The sequence below is a fragment of the Lachnellula hyalina genome, assembly GCF_007821495.1.
Source record: "Lachnellula hyalina strain CBS 185.66 chromosome Unknown contig00241, whole genome shotgun sequence".
Taxonomy (NCBI): Eukaryota; Fungi; Ascomycota; class Leotiomycetes; order Helotiales; family Lachnaceae; genus Lachnellula; species Lachnellula hyalina.
Window position 1 is genome coordinate 156 of NW_022157355.1, and position 21,380 is coordinate 21,535.

The 21,380-nt window shown below is 47.2% G+C and overlaps 4 protein-coding genes across 4 annotated transcripts; 1 reads left to right on the top strand and 3 right to left on the bottom strand.

Annotated features, from left to right (window-relative positions):
• Nucleotides 1–263: 263 nt before the first annotated feature.
• On the bottom strand, nucleotides 264–1,678 carry SRT1 (NAD-dependent protein deacetylase; the record flags this gene model as incomplete). Its single annotated transcript, XM_031153822.1, has 3 exons — nucleotides 264–1,187; nucleotides 1,265–1,467; nucleotides 1,531–1,678. 3 exons carry the CDS (start codon nucleotides 1,676–1,678, stop codon nucleotides 264–266), a joined length of 1,275 nt encoding a protein of 424 aa, XP_031001461.1.
• Nucleotides 1,679–2,963: 1,285 nt separating this feature from the next.
• MNN23 (Alpha-1,2-mannosyltransferase) lies at nucleotides 2,964–4,490 on the bottom strand (the record flags this gene model as incomplete). Its single annotated transcript, XM_031153823.1, has 1 exon — nucleotides 2,964–4,490. The coding sequence occupies one exon, from the start codon at nucleotides 4,488–4,490 to the stop codon at nucleotides 2,964–2,966; it is 1,527 nt and encodes a 508-aa protein (XP_031001463.1).
• Nucleotides 4,491–6,514: 2,024 nt separating this feature from the next.
• Nucleotides 6,515–9,288, bottom strand: LHYA1_G008907 (uncharacterized protein; the record flags this gene model as incomplete). The annotated part of the gene is made up of 2 exons (XM_031153824.1): nucleotides 6,515–7,674; nucleotides 7,725–9,288. The coding sequence occupies 2 exons, from the start codon at nucleotides 9,286–9,288 to the stop codon at nucleotides 6,515–6,517; spliced, it is 2,724 nt and encodes a 907-aa protein (XP_031001462.1).
• A 4,304-nt stretch (nucleotides 9,289–13,592) lies between these two features.
• On the top strand, nucleotides 13,593–14,545 carry LHYA1_G008908 (uncharacterized protein; the record flags this gene model as incomplete). The annotated part of the gene is made up of 3 exons (XM_031153825.1): nucleotides 13,593–13,690; nucleotides 13,745–14,111; nucleotides 14,171–14,545. 3 exons carry the CDS (start codon nucleotides 13,593–13,595, stop codon nucleotides 14,543–14,545), a joined length of 840 nt encoding a protein of 279 aa, XP_031001460.1.
• Between the last annotated feature and the right edge of the window lie 6,835 nt (nucleotides 14,546–21,380).

Genomic DNA, 21,380 nt, shown 5'->3' on the forward strand with positions numbered 1-21,380 from the left:
AATTTCCCCTCCTCAGACTAACTGAGATGTATCAGAGTACTTGTATTGTCCGAAGGGTTGAAAGTTGGAGCGGGGGAGAGAAATCGTGCCTAGCGAGAGGGGTGGTTCCCCCCTTAAATACCTACCTGGGGCCCCAACTTCAAACTTCCAGCGTTGGTACGAGATTTGACCGATCTCTCGGCATACAGTAGCGTTTCAACTACTTTATCACCAGTTCCAATGAATCCCTAAAAATCTCCACGTAATAACCTCCAAACATTAGATCATACTAAAACAGGCATTCTGAACTCCGGTATAGAGTCATCCTCTAATACCGAGCTTCCTTCCATCTCCACATCACCTCGTGCCTTTTCACTCGCAGAAAGACCTTTCTGCTTAATCGTCTTCCACTCCCCACTCTGAGGGTTGTATTCGAGAAGATATACAGCCTGTGTATTGCTCTCATTGTATTCGAAGGCAATCTCCAAATCAGGCTCGCCGTAATGCCCCATAAACTCGAGCTTGAACTTTAATTCCAACGGGGACTCTAAGCCAGTACGGAAGTTGAACACAAACGGCTCGGACCGAACTATACGTCGGTTGTATTTCAGTTTGACGGATTTAAGGAACGTAGCGGGGGTTAGATCCACATCAACACCGTAGACTGTCAACCGCGGCTTATCTTGCTTCATCTCCACATCGATAACTACACGGCGACGAAGAATAAACGTCGGAATAGAAAGATTGAGTTTCTCCATGACGCGGATCATCAAGTCATCAGACTTGGCATAAATGCGCATAGTTGAAAGGTAATCTAGCGGTGTCTCTTGAAGGTTGCAGATGGCAAGTTTAGCACTTTTCTTTTTACCTACAATTTCGGGTATTGTGCAGGCTGGGGGTATCGTGATAGAGGACCCGAGGACAAGGCAAAGATCAGATTTTTTGGCGTTGTCTTCTGCGTTTTGGAGAGGCGCTTCGGGTAGAAAGTCGCCGAAGTTGACGATGCTGTCCAGCAGCACTCCGCCACAAAGGGCACATTTCCGCCCAGTGCGGTGATCGTGGACCGTCTTCTCGTAGGTTGCTACGGCGCGGAAGTCTCTTGGGTGTGAGCGTAATCTTATAATGATTCTTGAGAAGGCGACACTCACCCCGAAGGTACTCTTTCCCGCAGTCTTTGCAAGACTCAATATTGCTGTTACCGTGAAGCTCTGAAATGTGGGCCTAGATTTTGAAAGGCACTCATTAGATTGAAAGCCTTTGAAATCAATAAAAATAGGGCACCCACCGGCAACATCCCGCTCTTCCTGTGCAACCCGTCACAATTCTGGCTGACAAGGTACTTGAGGAAACCTTGATTTTGCAGCTCTATAAGCGCCATATGTGTAGGCGTCGGTATAGCTTGCAGCGTACTAACAACTTTCCCAGTTCGCTGTCTTCCTTGAGCTAGAAGCGTCCAGGCACCATCCGGGCCTCGAAAGTCAGGAATGCCTGGAACGGGAGTCAGCTAACTATATCAAACTATTCGTGATATTTCTGGGGCTGTAAACTAACCTGCTGACGTGGAGATGCCAGCACCGGTGAAAACAATGAAGTGTTTGCTTTTCTTTATCTGGTTTGCAAGTGTCTGGGCTTTTCGATCGATCACATCCGGCGCTTCGATGCGCTCTTCAGCGGCAACTTTGGGAGCGGAGTCGGCCATGGCGATACTCAATAGCTGTAGAAAAACTCTCACCGGGTTCTAGGACAGATAAACAACGTGAAGCAGGACCTGTGTAATATACGCAAGTGAAAGTTTATAGGCTGTTACCTGTTACCTGCTGATGCATATACACTGCGGAAGGAAGTTTGTCCGTGCCGCACGCTAGACGAATTTGGTCGTCCCAACAGCCTATATGTAACGTGAACATGAACATGAAAATGGCATGATCGAGTTTGTCTTTAGGCTAAAGGCGCTCTAGTATCTGCAGAGCGCGTGGCATTGAAATTCGTCAGTCCTTTCATAATTTCTCATACTGTTCCACGTGACCATGGATCCTAAAGCCTTCGCATTCTCGGGCTGGAAATGGCTTGCAAAAAATTTGATTGCCTCTAAAGAGAATTTTAGATGTAGACTAGGTGTTCATTCTATAATATATTTTAGAATTATATACCTACCTCTTAGTCTTATACTGACAGCTGTAGTAGTTGGCTATTAACATTTACTAGTTGGACGAAAGCGGTTATTAGCAGATATAGGAAGCTGAAGTCGCTTGGTGTGTCTCGAGCAAAAAAAAAGGGATATAATCACTTTTATCAAGCTGTTGAAATGGGTGAAGAGAATGGATGGCACTTACGAATCGACCCATTTGAGAAAGAGAACGGACATCGAATTTGGCTGCTGCGAGAGAGATGCTGAAGTTAGCAGAGCCACTCGATGAGAAGACTTGTTTTAACCAAGTTGGTTAAGAGCGCAGTATCTAAATACTGGCAGGGTTATAGCACAGTGTCGTAACACTGGCGAAAGGCACTCTAGGAGTGACTACCAAGGCTTTTCGAGCGAAATATTGCAGATGTACACCGTGCATGGCAATTTTTAAACGTCTTCGATTGACGAGGTGAGTTGGCGGGTTTGAGCTCTTTGAAAGATGTTAGTAATGCATCTCTGTTAGAACAATCGAGTCTCGACAGCTTGACTAAAGTGATTTTTGATCTAACAAAGAGTCATCTTGAACTTTACACCTACGCTTTTACCTTTTTGGCGTGCGGTGAGAGCCGATTTAATCCCTTTTAGGATAAAATAAATTTCACCAACACAACTCTTAGGCAGACAATGGACATACACCTTGATATAAATAAGAAGACTGCCGAGAACTAGAAACGGTGGAACGAGCTTAACTTTTAACAAGTAGTCACAGTCTGTGTAGATAAAGACAACGAGCTTGGAAAGGCCGAAGAACAATTATGGAAATATTCTTCATTGTAATAACGCCAATCAAAACCCAAGACTATTGCTGCTGCCTATCATTATCTTCTCCTCGGTCCCTCTCTTCAACCTGAACCTCCTCAATCTTTGGCGAGAACATATCATCAAAACTCTTCAGCATCTGGTCACAAATGCTAACACCCTCCTCGACCCCCCCAGTCTCTTTATCTCCCCAATCCGCAAACTGCACCTTGTCTTCACAAGCCATATCAACCATAATACTCCAAACAGTCATCTCCAAATCCTCGCCAAACGTCTTCTCGCTCTCTACTCCGGGGCCCCACACCCTCTCAGTCCGTTGGATGTATTTAGGATTCAACTTCGGGGGCCAAGATGCATGGACAAAGAAGGGAGTTGCAGGAGGTGCTTTCTCATCTCGGTTAGGGTTTTCAAGGCTAACAGTCCAGTCTTCCGCAAGGTTGCTTTGAAGAACCGGTGGCCCTTGACCGGCTCCGCCAAACGGGCTAGGTCTCTCGGAGACAGTGTAGAAGGCGTTGTTGAGGACCAAGGCAGCTGCAGCGAAGGTCTCCTTGTCTCCTTCTCCAGCACCACCCTGGGACAGCAGCCGATAGAAATACTTATCGCCATACGCATTATAATACGCTGCGAGCGCTAATGTATCGGCGTGCTTTTTCTTATCGACAAGCAACTGCCCAGCCTCGATCGTAGGTCGATCTTGCAGGGCATTTTCGGCCAGCCCGGTTATCTGGTTGAAGAATGGCGATGAGGTGCATAGCCAGTAGTCAGGCCAGAGCGCCATGCCCCTCTCTCTATACACTTCTGCCTCGAAAAGATCCTCGGGCTTATAAACGGGGAAGTTGTCCGCATCCAGAAACAGGATTTCTTCGAACGAAGAGAAGAGCAGAGCAAAGCTTTTGAGCTGGTAATGTTCGAAATTGAACACTATCTTGGATGTTGCAACAAGCTCACTCAATATAACACATTTGGCGCCTAATTCCTTGAACAGCACTTCGCAGGCCAACTCCTCGTATTCTTCCTTGTTCTTTAGGAATATCTCCACAGGCAACGTAGAACCCGTGCGTCGCAGCATCCGCAAGCTAACAAGCAAGACAGGGAAGTACTTCCCTCCTCCGGACGTCACTATCCCCTTGGTATCCGATGTGTATGGTAATGTTGGGGGGCTGAACTGCATCTGAGTTAAAAACCATTCGTGTGCGCCTTTCATAGAAGCAATATCCGATTCGCCCCATTGCAGAACATTGCCCTGGCGCTCATAGTCCTCTCCTGGAACCCCCCGGAGGCGCGTGAATACCTCTCCGGTGACTTCTGGGGGTTGCACTCGCGGTGCTGCTGCTGCCAAGAGCGGCGCAAAGGAGGGCCAGAAACCGCCGTCGGATTCGAATGTTGATGCTGGCTGTGAAGTTAAAACTGTTTGGGATGTGCTGAAAGAGGGTATAAAGGAATCCGTGTCTGCCGGGATGTAGTATTGGAACACGAGAGCCAAAGTTAAAAGTAGGATGAGGGGGGTAAAGAACGGTATACGACGTGAGGTAAGGAATATACGCCGTGAGTGAGCAAACGCAGTCATTTTTTCAATGGTGAAGTCCCGAAGGTGAAAGAAAGTCAGTGGCCTAGGAAGGAGGATGTGTTCATTATGTATGATCTAGGAAAAGCTTATGCATATTCGTTGATAGGAGACGAAGAAGGCAGCATTCATGGCATGCATGGAGCTAATCATATCAATCAACCTTGGCATCAATCTTTACTTTCTTAGTATATCTATCTCAGTGAACGCTTAAGGACGGGCTGTGTTTGCTAATCTTCGCTCACAGCAAACCGCTTATTGCAGGGAGATATTAGTTTGCGTTCCACCCAGGGGCCAGAATCCGGATCAATTAGGGTTCTATCAAACGTATAGACAAGGTGTCGTAACCCAAACTGCCTCTTTCCATAATACATGAGGCTTCTATGGATTCCAGCAGCCGAAAGTGCTCACATTATAATATACAGACAGTTTCAATGGCAGCTTGTCCTCTAAATAAGGTACACAGAAATATTTCAGCCATGAGGTACCAAGCCAAGCAATGTACCTGGAAAACTCGTTTAAACAAGACTTTAAAGTGGGTGTAGTCTCCTTGGCTAAGCTCGTATACGATATAGTATGATTAACGCTGACTTAAGGCGAAATGAAGCGACGCTAACGGAGAATTACCACTCTTCATTCGGGACGCTAAATATGAAGCTGCTGCCTTAAAAGCTTGTTACTCTCCGTAGAGACCTAAGGTAGCCTAGGTACGAAGTATAATGCAACCAATTGTTTGTTCAACCCATGGATATGTAGGTACTGTAGATCTCAGTCGCATACTTCGTACTTCGTACTCCGTACCGCAGTACGAAGTACGGAGGAGGCTCCGAGCCATTTAAACTTCGCTCAATGACATCACTCCATGCTATTCATTCCCAAGGCCAAGCTCAATTCAAACCCCCTATCCGTAGAACAATACATCTATTTCCTTCCCACCAACGCCTAATTTCACACCCCCTTTATCAGAAAAGCATACCCCGTAAAAATAAGAAAGGCCTACTGAAAACAATCGATTAAGTTCCTTCAATTCAATTCATTAATTTAAACATGAATATCAATGAAGTATTAAAAATCCCATCAATGCCTATTACTTACCAATACCAAGGAAATCAATCTGGAAGCCAGCCCAGCCTAGCTATCGACCTCGGCTGATCGGCCATTCAATACGAGCTCCGGAACACGAATACTCTATGGTGTGGTATGCGCAGAAGCAGATGATGTGAGAAACAGGATATAGGTAAGCACTGCACTTCTCATAAAGTCCTCACTATCATTTACCAGGCGTAATAAACCCTCCAACAGTGGGTGGGTAGGGGGTGTTGTTGTGCTAGGTGGTTTCTATGGCAGGGCAGCTCCTATCAGCGGAACCCCTCCCCTGCCTTCACACCCCTGCTGGAGGGTTTATTACGCCTGGGACGAAGTATAAAACCGTGTCTCCCAGATTTTGATCCGGTTGTTTGCGTTTTGCCTCCCATTTACTTAGATACACCCGCTCGACCTCAACCGCGCCCTTGCTTTCGCTTCCCCTGAAAATGCTGTCCCGCCCTTCCCCGCCGAGAAACTATCGCTTAATTTGTAGTTGCGGAGTAAGTTGCCGTCGCCTAGGCTGATATTTTTACCTACTTCCTTTATTTTCAAAGTCAAGTCACTAGATATAGTACAGTCTATATATCATGAATACTTTCTTGCATTGATTATGATTCATGTTCCTTTACTCCTCCCTCCCTCACCATCAACCACTAACTACATCCATCCACCTCACCTCCCCACGCCCCTTCAGTGCTAGTTCACTGAAGATCCGAACTTTACTACATAAAATCCCCAATGCGAAATCTCTCAAAATGAAAACTGCTTGCTTGCATGCGTGCACGCTTTTGCTCTCTGAGCAGGGAGGGCTATTGCAGCCATAACTGTAGAAGCGCCGCCGCCGATGCTTGTTTATGAAGACAGAAAAGAAAAACTAAGGTCAACCAAAAATAGAAAAGATCCGGGTATGTACAAAATGCAGACTGAGCTGCATGTTTCGATTATGAGGTCCACAGATTGGCACTCCGACGACCCACGTCTCGTCTCCGCTGCGAAGTGTTCTTTGTGCCTAAAGTTCCATTCCCCACATTAACGCTGAAGCCCAAAAGATTGACCGTGTTCCCACTGCCTAAGCTGACGTTCATGGCTGCATTGGTGGTGAAGGTATCTGATTGCGTGAAGAATTTCTGTAGTGCTGTCTGAGCCGATTCTGCACTTTCGAGTTCCTCCTGTTGCAGGACGTATAATACAACAACACGAGCAAAGTCCATGACCTCTTCCGTGACGGTGAAGGTTGAAGTTGAACTGGCCGAGGGGGTTGCTGATGTTGCAGAGCCAGTACTCGAGGAAGCGGTCGCCGTACTATCGTAGATGATGCCATTAGAGGTTGATGTACTTTGGGGCGAACTTCTACGCCTATGCTTGTGATTGTCTCGCACTTTGTTCTGAGAAGAAGCGGTGGCAGAAGCCGATGTCGAGGTAGGTGTTACAGCATCGTTGGCTTGGTTGACTCGTTGGGATTGACCATCAAATGTAACCAAGGCATTCTCAGACGAACACGATAGGCTGGCAGAGTTGAACCGTGCCAGGATTGTGTTTGCCGAAAGAGGTATCGAGAAATTCGTCTGGGCACCCGAGATCAGACGAGCCAGAGAGTCTCCGACGGTGACATTGTTCAGATTGGATCCGGAAAGGGTTGTTGTTACGCAACCTACTGAGCCAGCAATAGAGCAAGTTGAGCCGGTAAAGCCATTTGTACATATACACGCACACGAACCGTTGTCATCATATGATGACCCTCCATTTTGGCAAGCTGTAGTTGTGTTTGCTTCACACTTTTGAACGGGCGTCAAGGCTGCCGAAGCAGTTTTAGTTTTGTGGATGACCAAGAATTCGAGAGGAATGACGACTGCTGCAGCAATAATGATTAAGAGTATTAAGACGACAAGGAAGAAACCCCAGCATGGAAGTCCGCAGCAACGACTACGCTTCTTCTCTCTTGGCTGGCCATTTGAATCGAGATGTCCGTCGGATGCGGGGTACGGCGAGGGCCAAGACGACATGGGACGTGGAGTACCGTCTCTTGGTGTTGCTACGCCTGGTGGTGGAAAAGCCGCAAGCATACCAGAAAGACCAGAACGGCGCTTCTCATTGCCAGACGCTGAATTGATGATTAGCCAAGCACAAAAAGTAACGGAAACAGAGACTCACAATGTAAGTCACGATCTTTCGTATCGCCGGTCATGGGGAAATCATTAAGATCATTAAGCCGGCTACCTGGTCGCCTTCCACGGTCCATCAATGCTGCCAGTCGGGTTGCTCGTCGAATAAGATCCGGAAGACTTGTCAGACTGCCTCTTGCTTCAGCATCTCGAACAGCGTCGATATCAAGACGAGGTGGTCTGCGAATGGCGGAAAGCCTGCTGAATCCTGGACTTGGAGTTCTGATCGGGTTTGGCGCTGACGGCTGTAGCGAACTCGCAGCATTGTACGCTCCTAAAATTTGACTCGCCCTTCGCTCTATAGGCGATTCAATTCCCATCGCCCGCTCTACTGTAGCGTCCCTGGCCACTGTAGGCATTGATTCTTCTGAAGATGACCCCTCAATGAACCCCGTTCCGCTTGCGAGAGCCGAGTCTGGGTTCCCTACCATTGGCCATCTTGTTTCCCGCTGTGATTCTTTCCTCTGAAGAGGCGCCAGTGCTCCTCCTAGACCACTATCTCTTACACCCGTTTTCACCATGTTCGATGGCTGCTGGTTTTGCTGTTGAACTAGAGCCGGTCGATGTTGTTCGAAGCTTTTAGTTGTAATCATGGATGGTTTTGCTCGTTTCCCCAGACTAGCACTACGTATTAATCCCCGGTCCTCATTGTCATCCACATTAGATTCCCTCGACTCGCCCCTCTCCTCAATTACATCGTGTCCAAATCCTCGTTCCGTGATATCATCGTCATCGTCTTCCTCATCATACGGATAACCTGGTGAGTCCGATCCCCAACTCGATGGTATGGCAGCACTTGAAGCGTAGGACCCATGAGAAGCATGTGTTCTGGGACTCTCCTCCGGAATTGGCGATACGAATGATGCTTGGGAGTAGTAGGATGAAGCTCCCCGCCGCGAAAGTGGTGGAGGTCCAAGTCCGCTCCTTTTTGGTGCAGCTGCTGGTGGTGGCGGCATGGGCACAGGGAAGTCTGGTATTGTTCCCACGGATGAGACGGTAGAAGGTCGTGACGATTGTGTCATTGGTGACGTGAGGATGGGCGAGTCAGCGTCCTCTTCTCCAACCCTCAATCCTCTTCCCAGGCTTCTTTCCGGTGGTGAATTTTGCGGTTGATATTGAAATGAAGGTGTGTGCTCCTGTAGCCGCGACGCATCCAGCATCGAAGGTACATGGCTGGGACGCGGTGGTCGCTGAGGGGGTATGCTTCGACCCGGTGGCGGTTGATATTGCTGATTACCACGGGTATCTGGCCCTTCTATTGTCCCTGCTAACGGCCATTGGGGAACTTGAGTAGGTCTAGAGATAGCCACACCAATTGGACCCTGTCCACCTTTTGATGTTGCCAGTGCTGGTGGCATTTGAGGCCTCGATCTATTCATTGACGGCTCTGGCGCGGCTCGAGATGGGACAAAAGACCTTTGCTGTGGCTGTTGCGGTGGTGGCGCTGATCTCTCTGGTGCAAGGCCTGCTTCCATCCGCTGCCTCGCCCTTTTCACAGACCCTCCTCCCCGTCCAAACGTCGAGGACGGTTGTTGCCATTGCTGGTCACTCATTTATGCGAACTGTCGATGTCGTCTCGGGAACAATTGATGTCGGATCCCGAAGGATATATGGAATCCACGAAAGCCGGGCCCGTGACCAATCCAACTGTCTGGTACTGTAGTTATCGCGTTTGCATATGCATGGAGCCGTCGAAATAGTGGATTGGCTATATGTCCGTAGCCGAATTGTTGCGTGTGGAAGCTGGGATGGTCGCTGAGAATTTTTGGATACACAAGTGGCGACCTCTTACTGTATTTGGGGAAATAGCCCGGGTATATTGAATGGAGCTTTCTAAATTGAAGGGATGCGTTGTGAATGAATGAACTTGAAAAGTGAATATATGATGAAGTAGTCGAACCTCGTCGAAAGGGATGTCTGGAAATGAGCGTGGTAGGTCGCTAGGACCTGGGGCTGAAGAATAGACTAAAGTCGATGTCTTAATAGGTGAAGGTAGAGGCAAATGTTGCACTCGCATTTCAGAAGCCGGTTGGGAGAAGTCGAATGGTCCGTCTAGGCGTGATCATAGATGTGCGATGCGTCTACACCCCCAACTCAACTCGAACGTACCAACTGCACCAAGAAGATAATTAGCAATTGACCAGCAACGCAAATGATGTGAGTTATAAAAGAAGAGCAATAAGGAAGCAACGATTTGGGATCAAGAAGACGAGCATCTGAGTGTTCTCACGAACGAACGACTGCAAGGGAGCCACGCGAATTCGAGCCCTGGTAAATGTCGCAAGAGGGAGTTCCCCAAACGGGGTACCAAAGATAAGACCCATGTGCTCGATGACGGGCAGCCTCGCGGAAGCTGTGTTACAGTCGAGTACCTAGGTACCTGGACTTCCACGGTATACGGCAGGGCCAGTGCTCAATCTTCCAGGTACAGTAAGTACATTCCAGTCGAGAACAGTACTGTAGAGTACAGTATACCAGACCAGAAAATGGGAAATGGGTGTCGGGACATATGAAATCAACCACGAACACTTAATGTTTCAGCGCCTGTGCAACTCTATCATGCGATGCCCACCTGTTTCTAGTCCGTCCCTCACTATGTAAGAACCCAGCCCAAACGAAATGATGTGCAACCCCGTTGTCGTGTTTAAAACGTCGTGTACAGTATTCTTCGTCCGGAACCCTTCAAACTCCAGGATGAACGGGATGTTCGTGGGACTTTGTCTTCTCGAAAAGGCTTGTTTCCGGGACAGGAACGTGGGAAAGGGAAAGCTCTCGAAGCTGCGTGGTAAGGGATGCGAATACCTCGTGGTATGTGTATTGAATGAATGCTGGAAGGCAAGTTTTGGCCGTGTGTGCGCAAGAAAGTAAGAAGAGCCTCGAGCCTTCGGATGTTGGGAGATCAAGCAGCGATCAAGCGTCTGCGGGTGTGAATTGAATCTGCGGTGCGATATTTTAGATAGATATCGTTGATGTCGTCGTGGTCGTCGTCGTTCCTGCCCTCCTTCTCTGCTGCCACTGCTCCGTTCAACAGTTCAGTTCAATTCAGTCTACACAACGTACCGTACAGTGAGAAGAAGAAGAAGAGGTCGAAACCAGACCAAAATACTTCACCATCGCAGGATGCGGATAGCGTCAGGTCAGGAAATGACTTGATTACTGCGGTGATTGGCCTGCGGGCAAGAATAAAGTGCTGGACCTTGTCTCCGGCCCTGCGAGTGGTCAGCGGCCTTCGTATTCTGTGTCTGGCCCAGCTGCCTCGCCCTTCAATCTGCTCTGAATGCTCAGTGCCTGGGTCTACTGCACATGCACCCCTGGCCATCGAGGGGGTGGAATGGGGGGCTGGGGTGTTAAACGGAAACACGCTATCAAAGGAGATCCACCCCAAGAAGCTCGCCAATGACAAGGCTTGAGGGGAAGCTCGAGGGAAGCCAGCAACGGGTACCATCGTGGTAGTACTCCGGAGTAGTGTTCTTTGGGATATACAGTCCAGTACAGTTCTCTCCCACTGTACACGATCTGGAATGTGCTCCGTGATGTACTAGGATACTACAGTACTAGGCCGCTCAAGCCCAGCGCAGCCAAAACGGCGCCGTCGCAGAAGCCGTTGACTGGTTCTCAGCCTCGACCTCACGCCGTATCTTCTCAGCTTGTTGCCCACCTACGCTTCATAAGTTCACATATATGTAAGTTCAGACTCCTCTCCTCTCCTCTCCAGCTCGAGAGAGAAAGACCAGAGAAGAGAGAAACGAAAGACTTGGTCAAATGATTTATCAGCTGCGAGTTGTGTTCAGGCATTCCTGACCTGCCTTCCTGTGTGCTGTGTTTCACGTTGACATGGGCATGCACGTCCGAGTCCGTTTTTCGGTTCGCGCAAACTCTCGCCAGTCGCGATGCCGAGTACTCGTACTGTACTCATCAGAAAGCAAATCCAGCCAGCTTCAATTGAGTCTTTCGTTGGATCTCTACTCTTCTTGTTATTTTTAGCTAGCTACCTACCTGTATGTCGCAACATCAGTGGTTTTCCCAGGTCTTCGCGGAGGCTTGGAAGACAAGCCCCCACCAAGTCGAGATGATAAATTCTCCGAGATGGTGAGACTATTCTATTTCCAAAGTTCGAGATCTGTCCCGTGTCGTCTCATCTCGGTCGGCCTTGCTTTCTTCGGGTGTCTTGGCTCAGATTTAGTTTCAGGGTCCACGATCCAGCAAACGGCTACTCATGATCAAATTTCACCAAACCTAGGTACAGTACTGTACCTAATCAAACCCAACCACCAGGGCGCGCTCGAGTATTCCTTCCTTCCTTTCTTGTGAGTCGTGGCCTGCCCACTATATTAATAAACTGTAGGAAATAAAATTACATCTCATTAACTTATAAAGGTCACCATGTTGTGATCCCCGATTTTGCCGCACTTCCATATTGCTGCTTGCTGCTTGCTGACCGTCCCGGATATCGCTGAAATTACTCCCGCTATGCATGATCGCGATCGAAGGATCAAATGGAAGGAGCGGCATATTCCCTCGGTTACCGTGGGTTCGGCTCGCCATTCTTGTCAAGAAAGTTATTCTTGTCCCCTTAGTCTCTGGTATTTTATGTTCTCTTGTCAATTTCGGAAAGTTCCAACTTGAATTTCAACTGGCACCACAAGATGAGATTATTGGCAGCTCCGAAGCTTTTGGATGAGAAAAAGAACGCCTGAATTGCACAGGCGTGAAAATGGTCTGTTAGCAATGATTCTACATCTTCATTCAAGAATTGAAAGTTGAGTTTGTATTCCATGATACTATTCCAATCGTTGATTGGGTTTCTTCTCCGCGTCCTTTAATACTTTCCTAAACCTTTTTACCTTCCTGGATTCACATCCAGTTGTTTGGAAGAGGATTATGTACGGTACCTCCGAAAGCTTCTCAGCGGAGGTGAGCCAGCGTCAGAGAATACTATAAACCCGAAAGGTGGCATTCATGTCTTCGATGACCTTGTTGCAATAGTTGTTCTCCATTTTAAACATCACGGCCCTAATACCAACGAGAAACCTCAGTCAGATGGAACCCCCTATTTGACTTCCGATCCCGCTGCGTTCTATGGACTAACACGGGATATCTGCCTTTTCGACAACACGGTCGGCATCGTTTACCTATACACGGATAGCTAATCACCGGCAGACAAAGACCTTTTCTCACGCGTCGGCGTGTGCATGTATGCCTGCTGCGCGAAATAAGAGAAGTACTTAGGTAATTATCGTCGTCGTGGCAAGGCTGAAGATCTGAAAATTCCAAGCCCGAGGTTCCGTATCACCACCCCATTGCAAACTAGCATACCTTCAGCTCCTCAACATGGCGATGGGAAAGGGGTTGAAGATGTAGCAGGACGTTCGGGGATACGCAGCCGCTGAGAAAGGGCATTGCGTTCTGCTGGGGAAAAATAGAGACTGTGTGCAGCTCTGCGATTCTGGAAAGACTGACACGGGAATAACAGGGTATTGTGAGGCTGTTTCTAGCACATGACCTGCTACCAGCTCTTGGAATTGTATTTCGGGATGTGGCTTTGTACAGCTGGGAATACTGTAGTTGATAGTATTCTTCAAAGTGTAGAGTACCAATGATTTTGCTTTTTCATATCGAATGCTGAGCACGGAAAGTTTACCACGATTTAGCTCATTTGTCATGGATTGGTAATTCAATAATGCAATTACTCTGTTTATATTGTTTCGGGATATATATAGAAGTCTTGTCAATCGCCTCAGCCTCGCACTAGTTCTAGTCGGGTTCAGCCTCGCTGTAACTCAACGATACGGATCAATATCTGCTTGTTTTTGCCAGTTGCAACTCCACCATAATCACCTCCGTTCATGAATTCATCATGGCAGGAGTCATACGTACAGAGGTTGCAGACAAACCTGCTATCAAGCCATTGAAACCTTCGCAGGAACGCATCGTCGGGAACACGCCCTTCCTCGAGTACGTCCAAATCCCCTAAGCGCCCACCATACTCCATTGCTGACCCTCTCACAGCAAGCTAGAGACCGACATGGTTGACATACTTGTCGGCCCTAAGAAGAAGCTATTCCGAGTTCACAAAACCTACCTCTGCCGACGCATCCCATACTTCGACAAGATGTTCAACGGCGTGTTCAAAGAGGCGGGCGGGGTCGCCGAGTTGCCAGAGGACGACCCGGCCGCATTCGACCTGCTCATGGAATGGACATATTGCCCGAATCCTCGACGACTGAGAGATTTAATTCCAATCACCGACTCTGACAAGGTATCTCGCGCATCGTGGGACGTGGTCGCTTTCTACACACTCGCCAGGAAGCTCTGCCTCCCGGACCTCCAAGATATCATCATGAATTCCATGATCCGGTATCACAAAAGATGCAATGTAAGGACTCCATGTTGCAAAAGAATACAATGCGTATTCATCCTAATACACACGTGTAGGAGCTACCCTCCATCGACTTTGTAAGTCGAGCCTGGGTGCAGGCAGGAGAAGATTCCAGACTGTGCGACTACTGCCTTCAAAGCATCCAATGGGTCCTAGCGCCTGACGCAGAACAGGGCGTCAAGTCGAAATGGCCAACAAACGAAGTAGTAAAGCTGTTCCAGGACCATCCTAGCTTCAACAATGCATACATCAATCTGAGCCGCAGTGATGCGCCGGAGGATCCCCGTGAGATTGAGAGCCTGTGCTATTTCCACGCCCATGGCGCTGATGAGGAGTGTCCGCCCAACTACAGGAAGAGGAAGAATTCGGAGCTTGAGACTTCAGAGGGGCAGGTCCTGAAGCGAGCAAAGGGGGGACATTCTTCTGCTTAAACGGACGCAACTGGGAAATTTTGGGAACACTGGTGCATGGTGGTGATATGGAGTTGGCTTTGCTTTTAGCGCTACATCTAGCAATGGTGCTTTCTTTTATTGCATCCGGGTATCTTGCTTTGTTACATTGGAGTTCGAGCCCTTCAAATGTGTGGGACTTTATAATGATGCAGACTCTATGGCAAAAGAATCCACAAAGCTTTTGCTATATGGGAGTTATGCATGCTCCTGTGATCCAAACGGACAATGCCCTAAATATTAATAACTGCCAACACTAGCATTTCATCCATCCATCCTCACGAAACGTCAAGTTTACAAAGTAAACATTAGTACGCACTCTTTCCCCGAATCTAATTAATGGTTTAAGACTGACAGCTCCCAGACATTAATCGAACATCTTGATCGGCCCAAGAACGATAACGTCAACTACACAAATATGGCCGTGGCTGAATAACCACTTCGGGGGTGTATAGGTATACATCGGCTCTCATAATCGACTACGCCCGTGGTTTTCAACGTTGGAAGCAGACAAACCTTGCACTTGATGTGGATCAAGCATTCAGATTCTTCGAAGTTCCCAAGTATTCGCAAATGTTCTTCGACACGGGCGGGCCCTTCTCGAAGGAAAATTACTTCTCGATTCGGAGTAGGAGAGAGTATGAAAGGTTGAGGTTCATGGCATCGCAAGTCGATGCAAGCTAATAGCTAGATAGGCCGTGGTGGGTTGGGCGAAGTTGTTGTTGATTCTGGGGTAAAAGGTACATGGTACCCCGCGAATGCAGGTATGAAATATTAATGCCATTTTTGGTTTCGGGGGAACTAGTGAAAACATCCGATCAATCAGAAGTTACTACTTGGGAGCTGCGGTGGTGTGCCATTTGAGCAGAATCCCATTCCTTTCCCGAGGTGAGTTTGAGACACAGCCAAGAAAGATAGTGTGATATACAGAAAATGATGCTCTTAGCAAGTCTGTCTTTAACACCACGACTACGAGTAGATGCGGAGCCTCCACTTGGAAATGTTAGGACAGTCCTGGGTAGGGACGTAGAGGAAGCGAACTATATTCACCGCCATAGAGAGGACACGAAAAAGGAGGTCAGGGCACGTGATTTTAACACGACGTTATTCACCCATGGTTGGAGCTTGAACAAGTCGATAATTCACCTTGGCAATAGAAGCCATCTTCCTCCATTTTTTCTAATAGATTGTTGCCATCGCCCTTTCAACCCTACAATACCAATCTACAAAACACTTGCTGTTCCTCCGTCCAAGATGTCTACTCCTGCCACAACTTCGCCGTCATTGCGACAAGAGCTCGGTAAGTGTTGACATCTACCCCAGAGGTCTCATGCAAGAAGAGAATACATTCTGACCAAGCTTCCAGGAACACTATCCAAGTTCCCCCGAGAAATCCGAGATAAAATCTATGGCCTCGTCCTAAATTTCAATACGCCAAACTACGCTCCTCCAGGCCATCCTCGTATCAGGCTCCTCCAAGTCTCGCACCGCATCCATGATGAAGCAGAGAAAGCTCTTTACAATATCAACGAGTTCAGTATCTTGATCGTCATAGATTCCTCGCCACACAATATATCCGTGATGGGAGCCCAGGGCTTTCGCATCTGTGTCGCACACCGCAACAACATCGTTCGTAATGGGCACCGCTCAAGGACATCTGATCCACTGCCTTCCTTGGAAATGTTGAAGCATATACAGAGCTGGGAGTTTATGACCGGTCCCTTGTCGAGAGAGGATATAATGCCAACTTTCGGTCAGTTATTCTTTGGACCCGAGCGTCCGACGTTTAAGTCCCTGTCAGCAGCTCTTGAGGAAGGATGTGATATAATATTATAAGGCAATCCGACCAAGTACACCAGCTCTATATTTTCCTCGAAACCACGGAGAATACTTCTAGCAGCTTGGATTTTCTCTTAGAGCCGGTCACCAAGCTAAGGAATATCAGAGAGATATCTGTCAGTGCTGTGACTACCTGCGAGGACTACTGCCTTGGTTGGCGCTTGAAAGCTAGCTATAGCGAATACTTGGCTAGGATTATGGCCCTCCCGCAGGCTGCCGACACATCGGACTATGTACCTGACGATGAGGATGAAGATACGATCTGGGAAGTTTCGGAAGTCTTCAACTCAGCTGACGGAACATTTATATAAAAAAGGCAGGACCAACGCCTAAAGAAAGCCTCAAGAGAAGACCAAGACAACGTGGAAGAGATGCAGATTGAGATGGCGGCTTTGAACGGCCAGTTGGTAGAATATTCGAGAGCCTCCTACTTGCATGGCGACCTAAATGATATCAATCAACCGTGTTCGCTAGATGATGTTTACCGTGAATGAGTCCAATCTTCCAAGCAATCCCCGGATATTCTTTTGGTATCTACCTCATATTCTCAAGCGTCCTTACAACTCCTTTCTTTGCTTCTGTGGTGCTAATGCTATAGTAGAAGCATAGAGTAAGAAGAAACAAAATGTGTAAGCTCGAGGCTATGAAAACGGAACTCCAAAGTCCTATGAAGGCCGAGCTGGCTGGCTCCATTTTGATTATAGTAAATAGTGCAGTGTTGACTAAAGTAAAAACGGTGTATCAAGACTTGTATCATATGTATCTTTTCTACTTCCGTCATCGAATATGGTCTGCAGATCGATGGCTCAGATTTGAAAATAACTTTGCCATACAAAGCTCGGGATATATATACCTCAATAAGTGATACTAAAATAACGTAACAGAAAACTAGGAATGGCTATCTTTAGGATCATACGAGTAATACTGGTGGTACACAACACTTTGCTCGCTGATCGTTGTTTGTTAGCGAGGCGAGAGAAAAGGGGGGAACCTACAACGCTTGTTTCAATCTGATTAAACCGAACGATCTTACGCCGAACAGCCCGAACCCACATACATGGTAACAACTAAATGGCGCAGCTAATAAGATACGAAGTATCAACTGCCGGAAGATGACATAGTTAATAATAAGCTAATAAAAAAGCTGCCGCCTGATACTTGAAAGTAGATGACTTGTCTGGTCGATTGAAGTTTCTTTATGCAGATACGAGTATTATAGTTGCCACGTCCATACTAGGTAGAAAGTTGTTGTACTATTATAACTTGGATTAACACTGAATACGAGTTTCAGTGGTTGTTCAAAGACTTGGCGGCAGCTCTTGATTGGCTGTAGCGGTGTTTGGCATTGACGGTGAACCCACGAGACTTGAATAGCTTCCTTGGATTCGCTGAGGTCGAAAGATGTACAAGTACTACCGAGGACTCCGAACTACTCCGTATTCGGACTCCATAGGGATCTTCGAAGTCGAGGAGATCTGCGCTTCTTTTCGCTTAGGGCAGTATGTTATATGCTGTTATGACGTTGAAATCACACTGACACGGGTTATCCCCGGCTACGGAGCCCTGAGGCTTCAGCGCGCAAGACCTTGCATAGCCCATTCGTTGCCCTGGGAGATCTACGGTCTTGGCTATTTCAGGCAATTGTCGAATTGTTATAAAGACCGAAGGTATTCCCTTACAAAGGCATCTTGATATCAAAGACTCAAATCTTTCGGATACATTCTCGTTTGCTACCACAGATAATATCATAATTTGCGGTGTGCGAACTTGTTTCAAGGAAATCAAACTCTTGGTATGCATTATATGAATCCGAAAATCAACTCCAACTTACCTCCTGCAGTATCATCTCAGCCACTCAACAAAATCCCCTTTTCAGACCTCATATATCAAGTAACACGGCCGTTACAATGATGTTCCAACCGATAATCGCAGCAGTAGCAATGGGCAGCATTGTCCATGCTACAAATACTTTATCCGTATTTTCTCCTGGCTCCTCGCTCCACGGCCAAGTAGTGGCTGCTTATGGCCAATCGTACTATTTTGGAATCACCACCTCCTCTTACTGTCCGGAATCAGTAAGCAGTTGCCCAACCGGAAACGAGACTGTATTTACCCCCGGTCTGGAAAGTTTAAGTGTAAGTGGCATCCCGTCTCACCGATAAAGGAAGTCGAAATTGACATACATATTCGTAGGTTGAGGTACCAGGTGGTGAAGCAAACTATGTGACGACTGATGGAAGACTTGGCTTCACGGCACCTCACAGCTCATCGACACCACCTGGTTCTGTTACACCCAACTTTGGTAACTGGACTTACCAGAATACTGGACCTATTGTCTACACTAGCTCTTACGACAATACCCTCATCTACACCTACGACAACACTCAAGGATCTGGTAAGTTTTACTCATACTACTACAAGTGAGACGCTGACTAACTGTTTATAGGGAGTGTTCTGGCATGCCCCTATGAGAACAACGGTACTGTTATTCAGCAACTTTACGTCAAGACCGACGGCTTTAACCGGACGGATTGTTCTGAGCTGGATGGCTTACTTCCAGCCACGTTTGTTGGCGACTATGGGGCTTGGGAATATGCTTAGATGATCAACATCTTGGGCACTGGGGTATCAATCAACTTCTCTCGTCAACAGAAGATGTTTTGACTGAGTTCACTCACGGGCAACCTAACCTTATGTGCCACCCATAGGATCGCACTCTACTGTCCTCATCATCTATCCCTATAGCAAGCAATCTAATACCAATCTTCTCACCCACCGTTTTTGGATCAGTCAGCAGCAAACCCCCCGCTCATAAACGTATCTCTCTTGCTGTATCTCGCAAACTCTCCCAATATCCCCCCAATATTCTCCTATCACACAGCAACTCAGTATCTTGCCAAATCTACAAACTCTCATATTGCTTCGCCCGCCGTCCGCATCTTTTCAACCTGATACCTATACTTGAACCCCACAGTCTCAAACTTCTGAACCTCATTCTCAACCCCCCTTGGCCGAATCTCAACTTTAACCAAGACTTGTTTTTTTTTTTTTGAGTAGTAGCGACTTTTCATGGATGGAGAAAGTCGCAAAACACTGGAATAGATAGAACAGTCCTCTTCTGCTTCTTTGTCTCGACTTCACGCAAGCAGCTATACTCACACTTCCTAGCTCGAATTTATAAACGTAATATTATTCTAAAACGCAGCACCTAAAAATGCCAATAACGCCTGGTTCCAGAGACAGGTTGGACTCGAAAAACGGGATATTTAGTCAGAAGATAACAAGAACAATTCGATATCCAGTAAGTAATTAGAATTGTTCATTATTCAACCAAGAGCTCCTACCGAATTGGTAGTACCGATTACATGCGATTAAAGAGAATCATTGAAGTGGTTAAGATCTGTATAGTAACAGCGGGAAAATCGCAGAAACTGCCACCAGATACGTTTCTCAAATTCCTAGCTTTATACTGTATCAATAATCGGTATAATTCTAACTCCTATAGTGTTTTACGCGGCCGTCTCCACAAGAAGCTTTATGCTTCTTGTGCTAGATAGAAAAAGCGGCACTCACTATGATTAACTTTTGATGTTCTACGCCACCTAGCACATTATAAATTAGTGCCGCTTTCTATGTTCACAGCGAAGGCTTCTTCATATTATAAAGACGGCCGGTAGCAGTTACATGTTACATTGGAAGTAACTAGCAGGGATCTTAGCTTCATTCTAACCAAAACTACTATGGACTCTACCTAGACAGATATAATATCTCCGACCCTCGTTACCCTTTCCGGCTAAAATTTCAACTATCTGACTAAAGATCTACATTCATATCATTCGCTCACACTTTCCTATTCTTTGCGTTTTGTTGTCATACTAAATCTAACGTCGACATGGTCGACTCCCGAGACACTGACACTTCTATTTCCGTCCTAGATGTAAATAATACTTTGAGGCCTATTATTACTAGGAAGGAGAAGGTCCTTAGAGCGATCAGCGGGGCCTTGTTTACCTCTTGGAATAGGGGGTACTCCTATGTGCAGTCCATTGCCACTGCCTATAGCCACAACTGGACGTCTACGTTTTACAACTCCAGCAGCAAAGCCGTTAAAGTGGGAAAACAAGAGGCCATTAATAAAACTAGACATCAGTTGCGGTCATGTGATAACAGCTCTGTTATTATTTGGAGGATTTCACCCTCGAAGAAGCCCTTAGCAACACAAACGGCATCTCCCCCATCTCCTGTTCAATCCAACCGTCCGCCTCCCCAGGAACTTCAACCTCAAAGACGTCAAGCTTCATCTTGATTTCGCATAGAGGCCCCAACAAGTCCCTCTGCCTTTTCGGTCCCCCAAGATTTATCAAGCCGCCCGGATGGTGGAATCTGACCTTGAGCTGCGAGAGCCCCTGCATACCAGCTATCAACTCACAGCATTGCTTCCACATATCCTCGGAGGTCCATAGGTGGCGGAGATCAAAGTTAAGGGATTTAATGCTGTTGAGATGCGCGGGTTGCATCCCATGGGCGAACATTAGGAGCGAGAGCGGGGTATCGAAGTCGAAGGTGTTTTGTATGTAAACGACCTTTGTTATCTCTTCATATCTGTTTGATTTCATTAGTCCCGGGAGTGGTAATGATATGTTCATCGGATAAAGAGAACTGGCACTACATTTGTTTGCATGTCAAGAAGAGCCCAATACCGCCATCAAACCAACCGTAGTATTGGTCGTCCATGATACGCAGTTGCCGGCATTTTCCTGACAAGCAGCTTTGATCCTCAGTTGCTCTACATCTCCGATACCCAGTAGCCGCTGGTTTCCACGAGGGACGCTGTTTTTGCAGAATGTGAAGTGTTTGGTTCTTGCCTACGACGTATCCGTATATCTGCTCGCGAATGTGGAGCGGGAGTAACAGAATCGGGAATACGGAGGGAGTTGTCTCTTGAGGCTGCAATGAAGCTGCTGGTACTGATTTTGGG